At 41.9% G+C, this 23,470-nt stretch overlaps 2 protein-coding genes across 6 annotated transcripts; one reads left to right on the forward strand and one right to left on the reverse strand.

Moving 5' to 3' along the window:
- On the forward strand, positions 1–11,554 carry LOC109874222 (neutral alpha-glucosidase AB). 2 transcript variants are annotated; one of them, XM_020466040.2, is made up of 25 exons: positions 168–297; positions 557–658; positions 854–962; positions 1,135–1,262; positions 1,401–1,580; positions 1,877–1,942; positions 2,667–2,727; positions 3,015–3,111; positions 3,262–3,358; positions 3,593–3,764; positions 3,877–3,997; positions 4,177–4,412; positions 4,546–4,672; positions 5,819–5,898; positions 6,118–6,258; positions 7,012–7,108; positions 7,236–7,337; positions 7,443–7,686; positions 8,254–8,318; positions 8,470–8,546; positions 8,659–8,733; positions 8,883–8,996; positions 9,099–9,211; positions 9,306–9,406; positions 9,622–11,554. In XM_020466040.2, exons 1-25 carry the CDS (start codon positions 278–280, stop codon positions 9,729–9,731), a joined length of 2,835 nt encoding a protein of 944 aa, XP_020321629.1. In that variant the 5' UTR covers positions 168–277; the 3' UTR covers positions 9,732–11,554. The 2 variants fall into 2 exon arrangements, with proteins under 2 accessions (XP_020321630.1, XP_020321629.1); XM_020466041.2 differs by lacking the exon at positions 1,877–1,942 and having other exon boundaries at positions 1–297.
- Positions 10,091–22,723, reverse strand: slc25a45 (solute carrier family 25 member 45). Of its 4 annotated transcripts, none has more exons than XM_020466043.2 (7): positions 22,619–22,723; positions 17,749–17,804; positions 17,609–17,652; positions 17,427–17,498; positions 12,923–13,111; positions 12,589–12,841; positions 10,091–12,292 (listed from the first exon to the last, which is right to left on the reverse strand). In XM_020466043.2, the coding sequence occupies exons 2-7, from the start codon at positions 17,783–17,785 to the stop codon at positions 12,009–12,011; spliced, it is 879 nt and encodes a 292-aa protein (XP_020321632.1). In that variant the 5' UTR covers positions 17,786–17,804; positions 22,619–22,723; the 3' UTR covers positions 10,091–12,008. The 4 variants fall into 4 exon arrangements, with proteins under 4 accessions (XP_020321632.1, XP_020321631.1, XP_031664759.1 ...); XM_020466042.2 differs by lacking the exon at positions 22,619–22,723 and adding an exon at positions 19,958–20,098; XM_031808899.1 differs by lacking the exon at positions 22,619–22,723 and adding an exon at positions 19,958–20,089 and having other exon boundaries at positions 17,749–18,693.
- Between the last annotated feature and the right edge of the window lie 747 nt (positions 22,724–23,470).

Raw genomic sequence — 23,470 nt, forward strand, 5'->3', positions numbered from 1 at the left:
TAGCAACGGTTAACAGAAAGCACCATGTTTAGAACGTTTATTATTATAGCATCCCACTACCATTTCAAGTTAAGGCAATAACAGGAGTTCGTCTAATTCGAAAATGTGCCAATACGTCTACAGGGTTGGCTCTGACTGTCCCCCAAATAACACATTTTGTTTCTTATAGGCATCTATACTTTCTATTTGTCAAATCATCTGCGTGCACATGATTTGAAGGGGCGAGGCTTGAGAGCGTAAGCAAGCTGAATAGAGAGCGTAAGCAAGCTGAATCAAGATGGCGAGCTTCATTGAACGGTAGTTATTTCAGAATTCAGGTTCAGTTAGCCTGCTAGTAAGCCATTACAACAGAAAACATGTGTACTATTGCATCAGTCTTTGTGGATATTATCTATAAATGCCGCATTTGGTCAGTTGTCTTTTGTCACGGATAGCTTGCTACCTAGAGAAAAACGACCTACCTAACTAATCAGTTCAGCAGCAACATGATTTAGCTAGCTGGAATATGACAATTGCAAACATAGTTACATCACTGTTTATTTCCATTCTTCCCTAGGATGTGCCTATATCGTGTGCTCGTGCTGTCTGTTTTCCTGAGCATCACTCAAGCTGTGGATCGCAGCAACTTCAAAACATGTGACCAGAGTGCCTTCTGCAGGTGATGGCTGCCTACCATCAATTCACTTGTAGAAAAATGTGTAACAACAATAATGTTACCTAGATGGACATTTTGAGACCTAAACGAAATAACGTGTGTGTGTGTGTGTGTGTGTGTGTGTGTGTGTGTGTGTGTGTGTGTGTGTGTGTGTGTGTGTGTGTGTGTGTGTGTGTGTGTGTGTGTGTGTGTGTGTAGTCGTCAAAGGGCGATGAAGCCAGGCCAGTCATCATACACAGCCTTACTGGAGACCCTGGAACTCAGTGACTCCCACCTCACAGTGCAGCTCCTGAATAACAATAATAAGGTTAGAATGAACAAGACCTGCTGCACACGTAAATAAGTTGTCATGGAGATTGGGTGAAATGACTTTGCTTTTATAATGGATTACTTGAATGGCACACAATGGAAATCCACCATACACTTAGTGTTCTTCCACATCGTGTAAACCGTGTGATAATTTCATTGCCTGTGTTCAGGTGCTCTTGCTGCTCGAGCTGTATCGCCTTCAGGGGAACATGACCAGAGTGAAGATCAATGAGCTGAAGCCCATCAAGGCTCGATATGAGGTGCCTGATGTTCTCATCACTGACCCTCCCACTGAACTGTGAGTTTGTTCATTTCAATATCAGCCCACTATTGATGCCTCACATTCTGGGATGGTTTTGTAATGGATGTAAAGTATAGAGAAGATCCATAGTGGGTGTGTTGGCATGGGTGTGATGGCTGTTTCTCTCCAATGCAGTATGTCAGTGGTGGCCCAGGATGAGCACAGGGTGGTGTTGTCTCTGGGTGGGGAGGACTGGAGGCTCATCCTCAGTGCCCAGCCCTTCCGCCTGGACATCATGGAGGGCCCACAGGTGCTGCTGTCCCTCAACTCCCGGGGCCTGCTAGCCTTCGAGCAGCTCCGCATACGCAAGGACACGTGAGTCGCTTATGCAGTCTTGCATGTACAGGATGAAACCATGCATTTATATCACATGGAACAATGCAATTGAATGCATATACTAGACCTGTGATGGACTTTGACGGAATATTGCCGTGTAATATATGTTGTGTAATTTCATGGAAGGCTTTTAATGAAGGCTTCCACTTGTGCTCTCCTGCTGAATTTGATAATTGTCTCAAAGGTTTTCTAAAATGCACTTAGCTGTGCTGTACTGATCTGTTTTCCCGTCCTGTTCCTTTCCTTTCCCTCCTGTTTCTCACCATGTCCTCCAGTATTTCCCACAAAATAAGTAGCACAGTCGGTAGCATGTGGGATAAGATCAAGAGCGTTTTCTCTAGGTAACTGGTCTTAGCTTGCCTCTTGATGTAATGTTTGTGTGACACCTGAGTTGAACTACTGAAATAGCTTGCGGCTGTATTGTCTTATAGTAGAAATGCCACAAGTAAAAAATGAAGTCAACAGATTTTTACTTTTGATCTTATATTTATTGTTGCTCTAGTAAATTTATGTAAACATGTTGCTGTGTGCAATTTCTCCATAAGTCTGTACAACGTCTACTGCTCAGTGTAGTGTACATATATTTACTAAGCTTCCCACCACCCTCTAAACTAAACAAATTATTGCATGTCATATTTTATTGTTCAGTGATTTGATTGGTTTACCCATGGATAATTATTAACAAATAAAAAATCTTCTGAATCATTGTCCTGCAAAGTTTAGAAATGTGGGCATATTACCAAGCCCATTACCAAGTCATTTTCTATGGGCTGATTCCTAACTTAAAATCTGCACATTTTTGTGCAACCCCCACATTAAGATCAATGCAAACACAAGTTAAGATGAACTGCTATGTCAACAAAATGCCAGTACATAATGCATGTTTAACTCAATGACAATTATCAAATGGAAAGAGTTTGTCCTTCAATTGATCACTAACAACATGTCAATCCAGGTGATGAAAAGCAGTTTATATTGCTTTACTTGTTCTTCACATTTCTCTATGTGGTTTCTATAGCAATCAATCAGTCTTTTGACATTGATATGTATTATTGTGTGATGCAGCAAAAGCCAAACAGACACAGAGGAAGCTGGGGAGAAAGAGGACACAGAGCAGCATGAAAAGGTGTGTGGTGGTCTATTCCAAATACCTTATTGTTCTGATACAAACACTGCATGGGTTTATTGGTGCATTTATAGACCCCGTTCTGTCAATTTTTTTTTGTGTTCAAAGTGTGTAGAGATAACAGGTTGTGAGTAGTAGCCTAGTAGGGCGCGGAAAGAGCTCCAACTTCTGGTATCAATTTTATGTGAACTTTGAACTAGGGTGTGTACGAGTAGCACTTTTCTGAGATACTTGAGCTACACGTTTGGCCTCTTTTCTGGTTCTCCACAAAACCCCTCTCTTTCCAGGTGTCAGAAGGAGAGGAGGAGGAGGCAGAAGAAGAGGTGGATCAGCCAGGAATGTGGGAGGAGACGTTCAAGACCCATGCTGACACCAAGCCTAATGGTACATCATTGTACACTACAATTCCATAGTAAAACAAACTGTTACTCAAGTCCATTTATTTGTTTTCACCTATTGACATCATGTGTTTAATTTTTAAAATATATATAAATAAAAACACTGCTCTAATGTAACCTGCCTCCTGTCCTCCAGGTCCCTCCTCCATCAGTCTGGACTTCTCCCTGCCTGGAGTAGAACACGTCTACGGCATCCCTGAACACGCAGACGGCCTCAGACTGAAAAACACAGAGTGAGACTATAAACGCCCTTGCCCCAATGTCATTTGCTCATCAAAGTGTAGTTTTCTGATTTATTTTTTATTTTACTTTTATTATCTAGGTCAGTATCTAGTCAGTTAAGAACAAATTCTTATTTTCAATGACGGCCTAGGAACAGTGGGTTAACTGCCTTGTTCAGTGGCAGAACAACAGATGTTTTGTTGGTCATCCAGTGCTAACCCAGTGATTCCTGTTCCTCTCCTTAGTGGAGGAGACCCCTACAGGCTTTATAACCTGGATGTGTTCCAGTATGAGCTCTTTAACCCTATGGCTCTGTATGGAGCAGTGCCTGTCCTCCTCTCACACAACACCCACAGGACTATGGGTCTCTTCTGGCTTAACGCAGCAGAGACATGGGTGGATGTCAGCTCTGGACAGGTGGGTGTGTGTGTGACTGGATCTCACACACTGTCAAGCCTTTCCTTCTTTGCCCTTGGATCCACTTGGTTTGATCTCTGAATCATCTTTGTGCATGTTTGATTGCGTTCAGGGCTCCAGTGAGGTCCCTCAGACAGACGTCCGATGGATCTCTGAGAGTGGCATCATTGACGTCTTCATTATGCTGGGACCACGACCTAATGATGTGTTCACACAGTACTCTTCCTTAACAGGTACACTACTTACACACTCACTAACAGGAACACAGGTACACGTCACTCACTGTATATTCTACACATTCACACCAAGCACATTTTAATGTTCAATACATGGTCGGTATATAGCTTCACTGCTCCCTATCCCAGAAGTGTTACCTTCACTTTAGAAATGACCTGTTCTCTGGCTGTCGTAGGAACTCAGGCCTTCCCCCCTCTCTCTTCGCTGGCCTACCACCAGTGCCGTTGGAACTACAACGACCAGGAAGATGTGAGTGCGGTGGACCAGGGCTTTGATGAACACGACATCCCCTATGACTTCATCTGGCTGGATATTGAGCACACGGACGGCAAGCGCTACTTCACCTGGGACAACAATAAGTTCCCACAGCCCAAAGACATGCTGCAGGGCCTCCTGGATAAGAGACGCAAGGTGAACTTAATGATGGAAACAGGATTTTGAAATGGTGTGTGTGTGTGGTAATGAGAAGATAATAAAACATTTTGGCACTGTTCTCTCTTCCTCCTCCACTCACTGCGTCCTCTCCTGTCCCGGCTGTCCACAGATGGTGACCATAGTGGACCCTCACATTAAGGTGGACAGCAGCTATAAGATCCACACTGAGATTCGCTCTCGAGGCTACTACATAAAAAACAAAGATGGCGGAGACTATGAGGGCTGGTGCTGGCCAGGTAGGAACACGTCAATATGTACACTATGTACAAAAGTATGTGGACATGTATGTGGACCCTTCAAATTAGTGGATTCGGCTATTTCAGTCACACCCATGGCTGACAGGTATATACATTTGAGCACACAGCCATACAATCTCCATAGACAAACATTGGCTATAGAATGGCCTTACTGAAGAGCTCAGTGACTTTCAACGTGGCACCGTCATAGGATGCCACCTTTCCAACAAGTCAGTTCGTCAAATTTCTGCCCTGTTCGAGCTGCCCCAGTCAACTGTAAGTGCTGATATTGTGAAGTGGAAACGTCTTGGAGCAACAACGGCTCAGCCGCGAAGTGGTAGGCCACACAAGCTCACAGAACGGGGCCGCCGAGTGCTGAAGCGCATGGCACATAAAAATAGTCTGTTCTCGGTTGCAACATTCACTACAGAGTTCCAAACTGCCTCTGGCAGCAACGTCAGCACAATAACAGTTCGTCGGGAGCTTCATGAAATGGGTTTCCATGGCCGAGCAGCCGCACACAAGCCTAAGATTACCATGCGCAATGCCAAGTGTTGGCTGGAATGGTGTAAGGCTTGCTGCCATTGGACAGTGGAAACGCGTTGTCTGGAGTGATGAATCACACTTCACTATCTGGCAGTCCGACGGATAAATCTGTGTTTGGCGGATGCCAGGAGAACGCTACCTGCCCCAACTGTAAAGTTTGGTGGAGGAGGAATAATGGTCTGGGGCTGTTTTTCATGGTTTGGGCTAGGCCCCTTACTTCCAGTGGTGGGAGATCTTAACATTACAGCATACAATTACATTCTAGACGATTCTGTGCTTCAAACTTTGTGGCAACAGTTTGAGGAAGTTTCTGTTTCAACATAACAATGCCCCTGTGCATGAAGCAAGGTCCACACAGATGGACAAATGCCTAGCACTAACCTTTTAAATTAAGACCAAAAAGCTAAATCATACGTTTTTCTGAAATAGACAATTTGCCCCATCTAACAGAAATGGCTCAGTTCTACCTCCAGGGCAATATTTTGGCAATAAATGTCAATGCAGTATAAGATTTGCCTGTTTTTCTACTGATTCAGTCACCCAAAGGCTAGAATTGTTTAGAACTGTTATGTCTATGTACTCTATATTTTCTTGTAAAAGGGAATGCAGGTTACCCAGATTTTACCAACCCTGAGATGAGGAAGTGGTGGGCCAGCATGTTTGCCTATGACCAGTATGAGGTGAGTAAACCCCGTGTCAGTTAGTCTCATCTCCACATTTTAAACGCAGTTACTTTTTCTCTTTCCTTCTTCTTTCTTGACTTCCTTTGGAAACTTTGTCCTCTTCAATGAGTCAGTTAGCATTGATGTCACTGGTTAACCAGTAAAGCTGCTGGAGCCTTGAGCTACTGAGACCACAGATGTACTGACATGTCATTATCTCCTGTTTCTCTTCTCCAGGGCTCGATGGAGAACCTGTACACGTGGAACGACATGAACGAGCCGTCTGTGTTCAACGGTCCAGAGGTCACCATGCACAAGGATGCCCTCCATGGGCCCTGGGAGCACAGAGACATCCACAACCTCTACGGCTTCTACGTGGTGAGGAAGGGGAAGGGAAGGGCGTTACTAGGACTAGATAGCCCCGGGGGTGTTCACTGTCCACACTGTTGGGATTGTTTTGGATTAGTTACAGCATCCTTACTTATTTACTGCCATCTACTGTTAGAGTTGGGTAAATTCAAATCTGGTATCAGGATAAATATAACAATGAGTCACCGATTTTATACTATGTATTTTTTATTAGCTAAGTAATAAATGGCAAATGCAACTTTCGTATATGGGCTCACTGTAATACCACGCAGGGCAGAACAGGGAACTGACAAGACGTATGTAAAACAGTATTCTTTATACTGTGATAGGCCAACAGACGGGTTGGAACTGTCTATCACAGTAGAGACTGGGCGTGGTTTAAACTTGCTCAGCCTATTGCAGGCGCTCAGGCGGGTCCCCGCCTCTTGGCGCTTCTGTTGATGTAACTTGCTTGTGAAGAACATCCAGGCTCTCATGCTCCATACCGTTATCTCGCACCTGGCTCCTGTTATCTAACAGAAGACTGCTTGTTCTCGCAACCCCACGCTCTGAATGTGCCCTGTCTTCTGTATTTTTCCAGCATGAGAAAGTCCCCTGGCCCTGACACTTTTAACAATGTTTCAAGTCAGCTATGTTGCATAACACCTACATATATCCACACAAGCCAACAGCAGATAATATTCAATCATATATATGGTAATGGCTATAATGTAAAACACAGGATCCAACACTACTCAGTCTTCCCTTCTTTCCCTCTCTCAGCAAATGGCGACAGCAGAGGGTCAGATCCAGCGCTCCGGGGGGTTGGAGAGGCCTTTTGTCCTGACCAGGGCCTTTTTCGCTGGGTCTCAGCGCTATGGTTAGACCCTTCAATAACACCTCCCTCTGGTTACCATAAATGTTGTATACTGTATGTCTTCACTGAACCCCAACCCACTCTTGAAGTGTTCACTCTCTCACACACGCATTCACCCACTCTCCTCCAGGTGCAGTTTGGACTGGTGATAATGCAGCTGAGTGGGGCCACCTGAAGATGTCCATCCCCATGTGTCTCAGCCTGGGCCTGGTTGGCATCTCCTTCTGTGGAGGTGAGGCTGGCAGGGATTTGTGCTGCACAGATTGGATGGCTCGGTCTATCCTCGTTTGATGGTAATTCTTATCACTAAGTATCCTAATCACTCCTCTCATCCCAGCTGACGTGGGTGGTTTCTTTAAGACTCCCAGTGCGGAGCTGCTGGTGCGTTGGTACCAGGCGGGGGCCTACCAGCCCTTCTTCCGTGCCCACGCCCACCTGGACACCCCGCGGAGGGAGCCCTGGCTTTTTGGCCCTGACAACACAGCTCTCATCCGGGAGGCTGTGCGTCAGCGCTACACCCTTCTGCCCTACTGGTACCTGCAGTTCTACCATGCCCAACGCACTGGCCAGCCTGTCATGAGGTAGGCTCATCAAGCCCCATGTAGGGCTTGACATTAACTTTTTTTTAGACACTTTTTAGTTAATTTTTAAAAACTTTTTACTTGTCAGCTCAAGTCACTAAGTGCAAAAATAAACAATCTTCTGTAACACCATAATAACCATTATTATCACTGGTATTGACAATGGAAGGCTGCTGGTCTCTGATTCCATGTATTGTCTCCTGCCGCTGTGGCCTTGAGAAACGCACTTAAACCCCCCACAAAGTAAAATACTGCACTGATAGGCTACTGTATAAAACCCATATGTGGAGAGCTACTGGGTGTGCAGGTTTTTTGATCCGCACACTATCTAATTCTGATCGGAGTAGGCTTTTTTTTTTTACTTGTCCATGCGGAAAACTTAACTCTATAATCGTCTTTCTGACTATTTGTTTTACATGCCCAGGCAAGCGGACAAGTGTTAATGTCGAGCCCTGCCGCGTCTATGTTTTGAAGGTCTATAGCTGGCACCAGTCTTTGAGAGGATATTAGAGAGAATCCTTGTATTTTGATTCACCTTGGGTTGTATTCTCTCTCTCTGTACTATAGGCCCCTGTGGGTGGAGTATCCAGAGGATATTGCCACATTTTCCATTGACAATGAGTTCCTGATTGGTAAGTAGGTTAGGGAGAGTGGCCTTTAGACCGGTATGTACTTAACTTTTTATGGTACAATACTTTTGAATAATTAAATGTTTGGATGAAGTTGAGCTCTTCAACCTGGTGAGGATGATGCATAACCCCAGGCTACCTCTCCCTCCATCAGGCAGAGATCTTCTGGTTCACCCTGTAACAGATGAAAGGTCTAGTGGGGTCACAGCCTACTTACCTGGGAATGGAGAGGTGAGTTTTGAGGATGGAGAGAGAGGGAAGGCTGACCTGGAGTTTTGCCTGTTGAAATATACCACATGTTCAATCAACCTGATACCTCCTCGCGCTTCTCTCCCCGTCACAGGTCTGGTATGACGTCCACACGTTCCAGAGACATGACGGAGCTCAGAACCTCTCTATCCCTGTCACCATGAGCTCAGTAGGTTATCTGTTAACATGGATCTGCTGTTTGTTTCTCTCAACTCCTATGGTCTTTAGCCATCACCCACCTCTCAGCACCTTTCCCCACAAATAACTCTCTCGCTTTTCTCTCTCTCTTCTCTGTCCCACCACCTCTTCCTCTCTCAGATTCCAGTGTTCCAGCGAGGAGGTTCCATTATCTGCCGGAAGAACCGTGTTCGCAGGTCCTCATCCTGCATGGAGAACGATCCCTACACCCTCTACGTGGCCCTTGACTCACAGGTATAACCTTCGTTTACACCACTATGATATCACTACCATTGTTGTTGTACCATTTTACTTGCAGGGGCTTTGTCATCATTTAAATGTTTCTCTTTGTTCCAGGGCAAAGCAGAAGGAGAGATTTACATAGATGATGGTCACACCTTTAAACATAAGACAGACAAGCAGTTTATTCACAGACGCCTGAGTTTCACTGCGAACAGCCTCTCATCGAGGTCTGTCCCTCTAACTAACATTATCATTCCAACCAGGCCATGTTCTCCCTGTTTCTGTATCTGGTGTAACCTGTCTCTTTCTCTGATGCTGCAGTGATCTGTCTCCTGACTCCCAGTTTACCACGGCCTCCTGGGTAGAGCAAGTGAACATCCTGGGAGCTCAGAAGCCTGATGCTGTCACCCTCACAACGACAGGTTAGTCATGTACCATCAATAACCAGGCAACATGGTGTCACGTGTAGAGCCAGGAGTTTCCCCTGAATGTCCTTCTGGTCTGGTAATGTAATGGAAAAATAACTTGTTGCAGCGAAGTTATTTTTGTGTTGGCAGGCTAGTGCAGAAAGTGGTAAGGGTTGTGAACATTGGGGATTGTTACAATGTGCCTGATGTTCTTCACCCATCCTCCACAGATGGTGGGGAGTCTTCTGTGGAGTTTGAGTTTGACCCGGACACGGCAGTCTTAACTCTTCGTAAGCCAGGCGTGAACGCAGGGGTCAACTGGACATTACATCTGCGGTAACACAGGACACACACATAGAAGTCAAGAGACAAATGAAATGTCACACACAGACTTTTGGACAAACAAGTAAACATACAACTACAGAAAAGCACACAACCAGATTCAAAAGTGTGGCTAGGATTTGGAGCAGTTACCCAAACTGCAGGAGAAATGGATCAGGGTTGTTGAAAGAGTATGAAACTCAGGACCACAAATTGTGTTAGTCAGGAGAAATTCTGCACCACTAACAAGAGGCTTAATCTTTGATACTTAATTTTAAGAAATATTTTTTCCAAGGTTGAAATTATGACTGATGATAATGACTCCCTATAAGACTCTATGACTAGCTAAATAAAATAAATAAATGATGACAATGAATGTCCAAATTTAATGTTTGTATTTTTTTCCTTTCCATTTTTGTTACAAGTTAATGAATTTGCTTTTACATGGGTTAGCATTGTGACTAGACAAGTATGAAGAGATGACCTTCTATCGGACATTATGAAATACAGTGGGTATTATAAGTATTCACCCCCTTGGATTTTGTTGCGTTACAAAGTGGGACTGAAATTAATTTAAGTTTTTTTGTAATTGATCTACATTATTGCTCTGTCAAAGTGGAATATTTTATTAGAATGTAAATTAAAAATAACTATACCTTGAATGGATAAGTATTCACTCTCCTGAATCATCTTTGGCAGCAATTTACAGCTGTGATTTTCTTAGGTAAGTCTCTTAAGAGCTTTAGCATACCTGGATTGTGCAAGATCTGGGAAGGTGTTGAGGATCATGGCTAGACAGCCATTTAAGTCTTGCCATAGATTTCCAAGCAGATTTAAGTCAAAACTGTAACTTGGCCACTTGGAACATCCACTGTCTACAGTATAGATTTGGCCTTGTGTTGTAGGTTATTGTCCTGCTACAGTGTAGATTTGGCCTTGGGTTGTTGGTTATTGTCATGCTGAAAGGTAAATTCCTCTGGTGTAAAGCTTAGCTCCATCCCATTTATTTTTATCCTGAAACTCCTGTCTTTGCCAACGTCAATCATACCCATACCATGATGCAGCCACCATGCTTGAAAAGGAGGCGGCAGTTACTCAGTGACTTGTTGGATTTGTCTCAAGCATAAGGTTTTGCATTTAGGCCAGAAAGGTTATTCTTTACATTTCATTGTGGAGTAACAAATGTTGATCCATCCTCAGTTCTCCCTTCACAGCCATTTAACTGGAGCGGTTTTAAAAGCACCAATGGTAACATCTCTTAGCAGTTTCCTTCCTGTCTTGCAGCTCAGTTGAGAAGAACGACTGTCTGTGTGGTTTAATACATCATCCACAGCATAAAACTTGACCATGCTTAAAGATGGATAACAATACCAGATCAGATATTTAATCTACCAATCACTGCCCTTCTGAGGCTTTTGAAAAGCCACCTAGTCTTTGTAGTTCAATGTATGTATTGGGGACAGAGCAAGAGGTAGTCATTAAAATAAATGTCAACCCCTATTAGTCCATGTAACTTGTGATTTGTTAAGCCGCATTTGACTCCTGAACTAATTTAGGCTTCTCTAAACAAAAGGGCTGAATAGTTTTGCAACAACTGTTATATGTTAACATTTTTGAAATCTTTTCACTTTGGTATTCTGTGATGCTCAATGACAAATCACAACTAAGTCCATTTCAATCCCACTTTGTCAATCAACAAAATGTGAATAAATCCAAAGGGGTGAATCATTAAGTAAAAGATGCATCATTTTACTAAATGTTTACATTTTGGGGAAGGGGGTTTAACTAAAAGTTTATTTGAATTGAGGATTGGTTGTCAGCAATAAACCAACTACATTCCCATTTGCTTCACATTTTGTTTATTAAAAAGTTTTTATAAATGAAGGCTATGAAGTTCGTACATAAATACACCATGTCTTGGTATAAACATTTGGTTTCCAGGTGTTTTTCATATTCAAGGTTTTGTTGTCTCATGATATAAAATACTGATGGTACCATAGCTCTGTGAGAGGTGATGCTGTATGACAGTTTGCATCCATAAGTATGGTGACACCCTATGATATCACAGCACTGTGTCCTACTAAAACAGCATCATGAGCCCTGTCTGAGTGCCCACATTGAGGATAACACAAAGTGTGAAACTCCAGTTTAGCAGATATAATTCTGAGTATAGCATGCTAAGGTATACTGTATATACCAGTTCATTTCACATAATGGTTTGCCCATCCAATGTTGCTATTCTTTCCATCATTTGGTACGACCGGAGTGTATCCAGGAGATGCATATAGTCTTGTGGTCAGTCTGCAGACGGCCGGGTGAGGAAACGCATCAGGCTCTCATAGCTGAGGAAGGTGATGGCGTTGACAGGGAAGGCCCTCAGGCTGTTCAGGAGGAGCCCCTTAAAGAACACTCTCACCCCCTCCTCCTTCAGACTCACACTCATGCAGTGCAGGACCCCCTGGTACACCCGGCCCCCAGCACCGGACATCTGCAGCCGCGCTTTCACCACATCCATGGGCGTGGCAAAGGCCCACGTCACCACGCCTGCCACCCCACCCGCCATCAATACTGCAAATGTGCCTGCAGATACAAACCAAATAATTACCTGAAAATCTATGTAATTGCACTAGCACTCAAACCATCAGCAATAAACGGTCAAATCTAGACACAGACTCGCTCTCTTCTCACAGACTAGCATGGCCTTTGAACTGTTAATGACACACACACACTCCAAGTCGTCTCTATTGCAGTGACCTATAACAGTTTATATCTCAAAATGCCTGGAGATGAGCGTAACATCTCAGGAACCACATATAATATAGCAATCTTTTCACATGAAAAGATGGCCTGGAACACAATCTCTCTCTCCAACTGACCTGGCCGTTTGCCTTCTTCCGTCAGAAACCTGCAGGTGATTTCGTAAGGCAAGAAGTAGATTCCATAGCAGGGTACATCTCTCAGGGTAAGAGCCAACCCCCCTCGAAACAGTCCCCTTGGCCCCTCCTCCCTCAGGATGACAGTCACACAGTGAATGGGACCTCGATACCCACCACCACCGACCCCAGCCCAGCCCTTGGTCTGGGACTGCAAGCGTACCTTCACCAGGTCAACAGGCGCAGTAACCACCACCTGGCAGCAAAGACAAGCTTGGTGTTAAAAAGTACACATAATGCCATATTTCAGGGCTATTTAAAGCACGTTCCATATTACCTGTGCCAGACCTGAGAAACAGCCAGCTGCGAAGACTGCTGATGCCGAGGCAGGGTTGCCTTGGATTCGGTCATTCCGTTGGGACTGGGTGAGGCAGTCTAAAGCATTGCTATAGGAACCAAAGACCACAGCGTTGGTGATGCCAGTAGTCAGGACAGGAAATGTCATGCCCTTGAAGAACCCAGGGATCTGATCCAACAAATACAAAAATAGAATAGTTAAGGAATTAATGATGGTACAACATTGTAGCGAAAATATAAAACATTCATCGACACATCCCACTGGGCACAAACTGGTTGACTCAACGTTGTTTCAACATAATTTGTCAACGTATTGTGATGTGAAATCTACGAGGTAAATATATTAGATTTGAAAAAAGTAATCAACTGTTGTTTTCTGGGTAAGATTTCAACCACAGGATTATGTCATCATGATAACCACATTTCAACATAGACAAACCTTGAATAAAATATGTTAAATTTGTACCTTTTAAAAGAACTTCAGATCTTCAATGATAAAATCTACTATCAGAAGAAGAAAAAACTAGAGGTTGGGCAGCACCTCCTTCTGGAGAATTGATCTATCAGAAGCTACCCTTTGGTATCCCATCCAGGGTTTTAACCAAGCCCATCGCTGCTTAGCTATGATATTTGCCACTGACTATTACCAATGTTCTATCATGACATTGATTGTTGTGAGAGCTCCCCTAAATACTAAGATTTACTGGACTCTACAAGGTGTTGAAAGCGTTCCACAGGGATGCTGGCCCATGTTGAATCCAGTGCTTCCCACAGTTGTGTCAAGTTGGCTGGATGTCACACAGGAAACTGTTGAGTGTGAAAAACCCAGCAGCGTTGTAGTTCTTGACAAACCTGCGCACCTGGGCTGGCACCTAGATCTGATGCAGCACTCCATCACTCTCCTTCTTGGTCAAATAGCCCGTACACAGCCTGAACGTGTGTTGGGTCATTGTCCTGTTGAAAAACAAATGATAGTCCCACTAAGCGCAAACCAGATGGGATGGCGTATCCCTGCAGAATGCTGTGGTAGCCATGCTGGTTAAGTGTGCATTGAATTCTAAATAAATCAACAACAATGTCACCAGCAAAGCACCATCACACCTCCTCCTCCATGCTTCACGGTGGGAACCACAGATACGAAGATCATCCATTCAACTACCATGCGTCTCACAAAGACACAGCGGTTGGAAACAAAAATCTCAAATTTGGACCATATCAGACCAAAGTACAGACTTCCACCGGTCTAATGTCCATTGTTCGTGTTTTGGCCCAAGCAAGTCTCTTCTTCTTATTGGTGTCCTTTAGTAGTGGTTTCTTTGCAGCAATATGACCATAAAGGCCTGATTCACGCAGTCTCCTCTGAACAGTTGATGTTAAGATGTGTCTGTTACTTGAACTCTGTGAAGCATTTATTTGTGCTACAATCTGAGGTGCAGTTAAGTCTAACAAACTTATCCTCTGTAGCAGAGGTAACTCTGGGTCTTTCTTTCCTGTGGCGGTCCTCATGATAACCAGTTTCATCAAAGCGCTTGATGGTTTTTGTGAGTGAACTTCAAGAAACTTTCAAAGTTCTTGAAATTTTCCCGGATTGACTGACCTTCATGTCTTAAAGTAATGATGGACTGTCATTTCTCTTTGCTAATTTGAGCTGTTCTTGCCATAATATGAACTTGGTCTTTTACCAAATAGGGCAATCTTCTGTATTCCATCCCTACCTTGTCTGACACAACTGATTGGCTCAAACGTATCAAGAAGGAAAGAAATTCCACAAATTAACTTTTAACAAGGCACACCTGTTAATTGAAATGCATTCCAGGTGACTACCTCATGAAGCTGGTTGAGAGAATGCCAAGAGTGTGCAAAGCTGTCATCAAGGCAAAGGGTGGCTACTTCGAAGAATCTCACATATAAAATATATTTAGATTTGTTTAACACTTTTTTGGTTACTACATGATTCCATATGTGTTATTTCATAGTTTTGATGTCTTCACTATTATTCTATAATGTAGAAAATAGTAATAAAAAAAATAGAAAAACCCTTGAATGAGAAGGTGTCCAAACTTTTGACTGGTACTGTAATTCGGTGGAGACCCGAGGTACCTCAAGAGTTAACCAATACTTTGTTTATATACTTCAACAACGAAGATATGTAATCTTACGTAGCTTTTAAACAAGCTCATCAGTATGTTTTTTATACATACAGATAAACATACAGATAAATATTACATTTTTTGTGTTTGGTTGTCAACACAAGCATATATCAACATTTGAAGGAGATGTATATTCTGTTCCACTGACTTTAATTCAAGTTTGTTTTCAAATTGATAATAGATATGTTGGATTCACGTCTCAATCTCAACCAAAAATCTAGTTAAAGGATAGGACTAAATCAAATCAAACTTTATTTAAAGTGCATTTCAAGTTTGTTTTGATTTAGTCCTATTCTTTAAATTAGATTTTTGGTTGAGATGGAGACATAAATCCAACATATTGATTATTAATTCATAAACAAAACTGGAATTAAAGCCAGACAGTGGCACAGATGGAACTATCCAAGCAGAAGATAAATTTTGTTCAAATGTTGATATTTGGTTGTGTTGACAACCAACGAGCTTAACACCTTGATAAGCTAATTTCACGATGACGGCTCACCACTCATCGTACTGGGCAACTTTAACATCCCGACAAGGACTTGAATTCATTTATTTCCACCTCTTTCTTTCCACTCCTTTCCTCGTGACCTCATCCTTTCCCAGTCACCTCCTACTCACAAAGCAGAAAATATGCTTGACCTTGTCTTTACTAGAGGCTGTTTGCCTACTGATCTCACTACAACTCCCCTCCAGGTCTATGATAACTACTTTTTATTTTCTCTCCATCAACCCTAACCACTCAGCCCCTACCCAGATGGTCATGCGCCACCGCAATCTTTGCTCTCTCTCTCCCGGTACTCTCTCCTCTTCTATCCTATCCTCTCTTCCATCTGCTAAATCCTTTTCCCACCTGTCTCTTGACTCTGCCTCTTTAACCCTTCAACCAATATTCTCCCATGTCACTCCTCCTCACACTCCACTGGCTTCCAGTCGAAGCCCTGGTGCTTGCCTATGGAGCAGCAAGGGAACTGCACCTCCTTACCTTCAGACTATGCTCAAACCCTACATCCCAAACCAAGCACTCCTTTCCTCCACCTTGGGTCTCTTGGCCCTCCCAGCCCTACGGGAGGACAGCTCCTGCTCAGCCCAGTCAAAGCTCTTCTCTGTCCTGGCACCCCAATGGTGGAACAATTTTCTCCCTAAAGTCAGGACAGCGGAGTCCCTTCCTATTTTGGGGAAAACATCTGAAACTCTACCTCTTTGAAGAGTATCTTAAATAACTCTCACGGCGCCCCAGCGCCCCCCTCCTCCCAATAAAAAAAAAAAAAAGGGAAAAAAGGCACTTCTCTTTTCCCACTAGCACTGACCTTGATGATAAATACTTTGTTGAGGGAAAATGTACTTGATACGATTGTGATGTTGTCTTACCTAGCTATCTTAAGATGAATGCACTAATTGTAAGTTGCTCTTGATAAGAGCCTCTGCTAAATAACTCAAATGTAAACATTTGAAATGTAACCAAATACAATTCAATATTTAAAATACAATAAATAGCCTATTAACTTGTTAACAAATTTTATGTTGGATTTACGTCTCAAACTCAACCAAAAAATAAAAGTTAAAGAATGGGCATAAGCCAGCTGCACAGATGGAACTATCCAAGCAGTAGATCTCCTTTAAATGTTAATATTTGTTTGTGTTGTCAACCAAATACAATTGAATATTACTTTTGTAATACAGTAAATAGCCTTCGTTAAGGCTATCTTACAAACTAATGTAACATTTTACCTCAAAATGAGTAACATATCCATGGCCACATTTTGAGGTTGCTGTAACTATACATGTATTTTTATGTAATAATGTATAGTGTGGATGTTCAAGATAACATGCATAGGTCGTCACAGGTCTGTGGAGATCTTTAACTTTGTGTAATAATCTGTGCAGAATCTCGAACGGCATAGATCCCCTGCACTATGTACTTTTAATGTAATCTCAACAGCAATCCAGGTCATTTGGTTCTGCTATTAGATAAAGCACAGCAATAACACATTAAATATATTGTATAAATAAACTAAAATCCTGACATTGTATTCCCACTTGAACATTGCTGTGCATGGTTGAAAGCGCAGTGATAGACATTTGAGTGAAAACTAAACCAAAAAGAAGACATTGTTTTTTTCGTTGGAATTTGGTTGTGCTTTTAGATGGTTGAAAGACTAGTCATAACACACTGGAAATTCATCTAACTTTTGGCTGTCTTTTTGAGTTGGTGAATATAGGTTGTAATCTCATTGTTCGTCTCAACCAAATATCACCCAATTATTGACATTGAAATTACATGCTATGCACAGTGGGATGAGTCATATAATACCAAAGTATTCAAAACCTTACCCCTTCACGAGTGTATGTCCTAGCCACACAGTCACAAATCCCCTTGTATTTAACCTGGGTCTGCAGACGCACCTACATATGGAGTATAATATACATATTATGTGACTTGTCAACAAGTTTAGATTCCTTGGTCTAAATTAGTGGATATAATCATAAAGTTTGAGTGAGTCCAATACTTGTACCTTCACTGTGTCCATTGGATGACCAAAAGCCAACCCTACTGCTCCTAGAACATATTCATATACGCCTAGTCAAATTCACCCTCCATATTCATGTCCAAAAATGTTTTTATACACAAAGATCTGTTACTCCTATACATTACCTGAGAGGCATCCTGCTATGAATTCCACAAACGGCATGCTCAGTTGCTTGATCACACTAAAACAGAAATTACAGTACAACTATCAGTCCCAGGTTAATCAAGGTAGTGGGGTTTACAATCTCTCACCTTGTAACCATCTAGTCAGAATTCAGCATTTTTTATGATACATTGTAGCGGTATTTATTAGAGAGGGTAAAGAAAGATTTTGTTCAGGCGCCAGGCAGGTATTAACCATGCCGAAAGGAAAAGAGTAGAATAGAGAGTACCACTACCAGACACACACACATCAGCATAAGAGACTGCCTAGAGTGTAGCCTGTTTACCAGATAGCCAGTGGAGAGAAAAGAGAATACACACCATATAAAACCCACATCACAACACAGGGGTAACCCAAACAAGAATACCTCATACAATACTACTAATACTAATAATGGCAGAGCAATTCAACAGCAACTTCATACAAGAACGAACCCAGTCATCAACATAGGATTTGCAATAATCTGTATTATTATTTTCTAGTGGATGAGTGCAGAGGGTATGAATGTGGGGGGTGTTCATCGACACAACAAAGGCCTTAAAAATGTCCACAGTCTTCACGGCCACATGTCATTAGTACACCCCACCTCAATACAGTTCACATTATATACAACTTGCAAGCAACCTACTAAAATGTCCCTCCAAACACTTCTGGCAGGGAAATAATAGTCCAGCTCTAATGAACTTCAATGGGAAGTGCATTTGAAAAATAGAGAGTCTGTTGCAGGGTAAAGCACTGGAATGAGAGGGAAGAGAAAGATAAAAAGATAAGAGAGATCTTAGCTGTGGTCTTCAGGCGTGCAGGTGTACTGTCTGACTGTCCGATGGTTTGTTGGTTTGTATGGTAAAGCTTCGCAACAATCCATGCGATCCATAACGGGCGCGGTCCCAAACGAAAACAACCACGACCTAGAGCGATTACACCGATGATTGAGTTATATACTCTATAAACTACACACGCTGAAAACAAACAAAACTTCTGCAGCACAGCACACACAATCAAACTGTCGCGCCACCCAAGAGCCCCCTCCCAAAGAGCTGAACGAGCTCTCTTTATCTCCTCCTTCCTTACTGCTCTTAAAGTGGCAGCGCACGGTGAAGGCTCCGAGCAGATTTCGCCACAACATGAATAGCCATTACAGTTTAGGGGAAAATATAAAATGATTAATCATTTTCTCTGATGACATTACCCAGTGGGCACAGACGTCAATTCAATGTATCAACGTTGGATCAACATAATTTAATTGAAATGACGTGTAAACAACGTTGATTCAACCAATGTTTGCCCAGTGGGTAGACTCATTCAACTTCACAGCACATGGTTCTGGATCTCAAAGAGTGATCTTTGAGCTTGGGAGTGCAATCCTTGCAGTCTTGTGCATGTCAATGTTTTGTTTTATTGTTTTTTGGGGGGCAGGGGGTGGGGACTAACAGACAACAATATGGCTTTACTGCTACTTACAGCTATTTTCACTCACATACAGCACACTGCAATCTTAATTCCAACCCTCAGAAACTAACAAACTAACCCATCATCCACAAACTAACCCATCAAGCCATCTTTCCCAGTACATTACTATTTTACTGTTTCCTTTGACAATACATCCTTCTATTTTACTGTGATGTCTAACGAGGTTCTTGAACCTAAGTATGTGTACCGTTTCAACCTAGATTGCCCTAAAAATAAATACTTTACCGAAGAGTATAATCATATTTCCCATTGGTTGATCTTGGTTTTTCAGATCTCTTAACAGTATGCCTACTGTTCGTAGGTCCATCTGAACACATACATTATCACTTACCTGTCTTCAAAAACAAGCCACCGCAAGTACAGTACCAAAAAAGATAAGAGTCTGCACAGGGTTGACTGTTCAATGTCAAGATATCTATTGGAGTCCCATTCTAAATCATTGATAGAAAATATAGGTCGCTAAAGCATATAGCATTGCTTATATGGCTTGTATATGGCTAGTGATATGCTGCTTTTCAACCTGTGCAGAATTAATAAACGCACACATCAGTCTGGAGCAGTAAACCAGTTAAAAATATGCTAAATGAATTTGGGGCGAACGTCCACGTTGCTTTTTGCGCTTAAAAGAATGAAAGCAAATATTTTTAAGAGTGGGTTCGACTAGAAAATTTGGTTGGTGACCTAGATCAGAGGAAGACTTACCTGATTTGAGCGTTACCTCATCGTAGAATACACACCAACACAAGTTATATCGGAGCATTATACTTTCTTGATCGACCGCACTATTGTATGACTGCCTACAAAGTACTATATCTCAAGGCAAATCGTCTTTGATAAATGTTTCTACTGGTAGGGTTTTGCTGGCCTTTAGCGGTAAAAATGTGCACTGTTCGCTATATATATATATATATATATATTAAAGTGCAGTGCATGCAACGGACAACGCAACACAGAGTGCCTGAATAAAGCCCTTAGTCGTGGTATATTGGCCATATACCACCACCCCCGAGGTGCCTTATTGCTATTATAAACTGTTTAGCCACGTAATTAGAAGAGAAAAAGGAACGTTTTGTCATACTCGTGGTAAATGGTCTATCATAAAATTGGGGGTTCAAATCCTGAATGCTGATTGGCTGACAGCTGTGGTATATCAGACTGTATACCAAGGGTATGACAAAACATGTATTTTTACTGCTCTAATTACATTGGTAACCCGTTTATAATAGCAATAAGGCACTTCAGAGGTTTGTGATATATGGCCAATATACCACGGCTAAGGGCTGTGTCCCGGCACTCCGCATTGCGGTGTGCATAAGAACAGCTCTTAGCCATGGTATACTGGCCATATATAACAAACCTAATCTGGCCTTATTGTTTAAATATACCATGGCTGTCAGACAATCAGAATTCAGGGCTCGAACAACCCAGTTTATAAGTAAGCAATAAGGCCCAAGGGGGGTGTGGTATATGGACAATATACCATGGGTCAGGGCTGTTCTTAAGCATGACGCAATGCGGAGTGCCTGAATACAGCCCTTAGCCGTGGTATATTGGCCAAATATCACAAACCCCTAAGGTGCCGTATTGCCATTATAAACTGGTTACCAAAGTAATTAGAGCAGTAAAAATAAATGCTTTGTCAAACACATGGTATTACGGTCTGATATACCACGGCTGTTGCAAAGCCCTTAGTGTCACACCCTGATCTGTTTCACCTGTCTTGTGCTTGTCTCCACCTCCACCAACAGGTGTCTCCCATTTTCCTCCATTATCCCCTGTGTATTTATACCTGTGTTTTTTGCTGATCAGTTACCAGTTCGTCTTGTCAAGTCTTACTAGCGTGTTTTCTCGTCCTTCTGGGTCTGACCATTCTGTCCCTTATTGATGCTGTTTTGGATTACCTACCTCTGCCTGCCGTCCTGTACCTGTCGGACTCTGACCTGGTTACGAACCTCTGCCTATCCTCGACCTGCCCTTTGCCCCCTCTCTCCCATGTTATAATAAATTATAGAACTGAATACTTAGCCATGGTATTTTGGTCATATACCAAAAACGGCTGAGTTGCCTTATTGCTAATATAAACTGGTTACCAACATAATTAGAATAGTAAAAAAATATATGTTTCGTCATAACTGTGGTATACAGTCTGATATACCACGGATGTCAGCCAATCAGCATTCAGGGCTCAAAACCACCCAGTTTATAATTGCAGGTATTTTTGCAAGTATGAATTCAATGGTTATAGTTCATTTTTACATGTTCTATGTTTGAGCTGCTTTTGAAAGCAAAAGTCCAATTGAAAACATTACTGCCATTGTTGAATTGGATTTTCATAATGGCAAGCTTGGACTGATGGGTTGGTTAGCTAAACTAGCAAGTCTGTTTTAATGGTTACCACGGCAACTACTGTAGCTATGTAGTCAAATTGCCAGCTAGCTACTTCAGTGGATGTTGAACACATTTCTGGTGGCAAATATGTTAAATTATAGCAATGGTTAAATCAACTCTGGAGTCTGCGTTGTATGGAAAATAATGCAACTCCGTAGAAGTTCAGTTCCACTCTAGAAAGTCGTGGAACACGCCTTCAACGTGGTTCATTATTTTCCATAGAACGCATAGCCCCCTTACGTAATGTATATATTTCTATCAAGTAGCGATATAACCCAAATGTATTTCGAATAGCTAGACAGACAGTGTTCCCCTATCCCATTAAGCGAGTTCAATTGTATTGCTTCTGCTCTAGACAGTGCTCACACTGCCTCTGGTATTAGCATAATTACTCAATTATATCTAAACACAGAATAATAGTTAAGCAACAAACTACAATTCCAGAACGATAGATGGCGGTAATGCACCATAAAAGTTGAGCTGCACAACAAAAATATGAATTTTTTTACCAAAGAACAATGAGACAGATATTTCACTGGATGTATAAATGTGAATCATCTACTTGGCGTTTTCAGAGGAAGCCCGATGGCGGGCAGTGGGAGAAGATGTAACGAGATGGATTTTGTCCGACATTCTGAACATTTTCTCATCGATGAATCATTTGATCTCAATACAGTTTTCTGTTCCCAAAACTACAATCTGTTATGAAAAGAGTGGATTAAGTTTTGTATATTTATCCTTTATAAAAGTTTTTTTAAATCGCGTTTAGAAGTTGTGCAAAGGCGAATTGAGCTATTGCACACGCGCACTGCACAGAGTAGGGGTTTCCTAACGCGACTTTCTTTTCCCCAACGCAGTTAAGCCAAAATCAGGTCCCTGTAATACCTAAAGATTTTGCAATTGTTTTAGATGCCATTCCCTCAGGTGTTGCTATGTTATTCAGGAACATGTCAAGACCTGACCCTCAGAGCCTACCTTCTTCCTGTTGACCCTGTTGACTCATCAGTAGGAAAGATTTGTTTCAACAACAGAGCGATACGATCCTTGTTTCAGCAGGATGTTGTATCTATACCTTTTGTCATGCCTTATTGGAATGGATTTATTGATAATATCTGTTGGAAAAAAGTTTGGATGTTGCCACACACATACCTACTTGTTAACAAAATTATTCATAAATATTATCCTGCCAGCCACTATATGAAGAAGTTTAAGGAAAATATCAACTCAAATTGCTCCTTTTGTAATGACCACCCAGAAACAGTTGTATATCTTTTTTGGCATTGTATGCATGTAAGTAAACTGTGGCAAGACATCAGTAGGTTTATAATTGAACACATTTATGAAGATTGTACACTATTGTGGAGAGATGTACTGTCTGGATTCTTTACATACAATAGAAATAAGCGGAATCATTTTTATGTAATTAATTTCATTATTCTTTTGGCCAAATTTCATATACACAAATGTAAATTTTCAAACAGAAAACCACATTTTCGTACCCTACAAAAAGAAATTGAACTGTATTTTAAGACGGTTAAATGCTCTACTAACAAAAAAGCTGTTAGAATTGTAAGTATATGCATGTCCCTTAAGGTCCTTGTGTAATTGTAATGTGATATTGTGCTTTATGTATTGATTTGATATTAATAAATAATTTTATTTTTTTTAAATTTTAAAAGTTAAGCCAAAATCACTCCCCGTTATTCAGAGGGGCGTTCTACAACGCTTTGAGCCACCACCAAGTCCGGAAGTGAATATCACCGAGCGCGAAATTTCAGTCACTGATTAATAACATGTTCCCTTGTATTTCAAAATTGAAAAATATAA

The sequence above is a fragment of the Oncorhynchus kisutch genome, linkage group LG29, assembly GCF_002021735.2.
Source record: "Oncorhynchus kisutch isolate 150728-3 linkage group LG29, Okis_V2, whole genome shotgun sequence".
Lineage (NCBI taxonomy): Eukaryota > Metazoa > Chordata > Actinopteri > Salmoniformes > Salmonidae > Oncorhynchus > Oncorhynchus kisutch.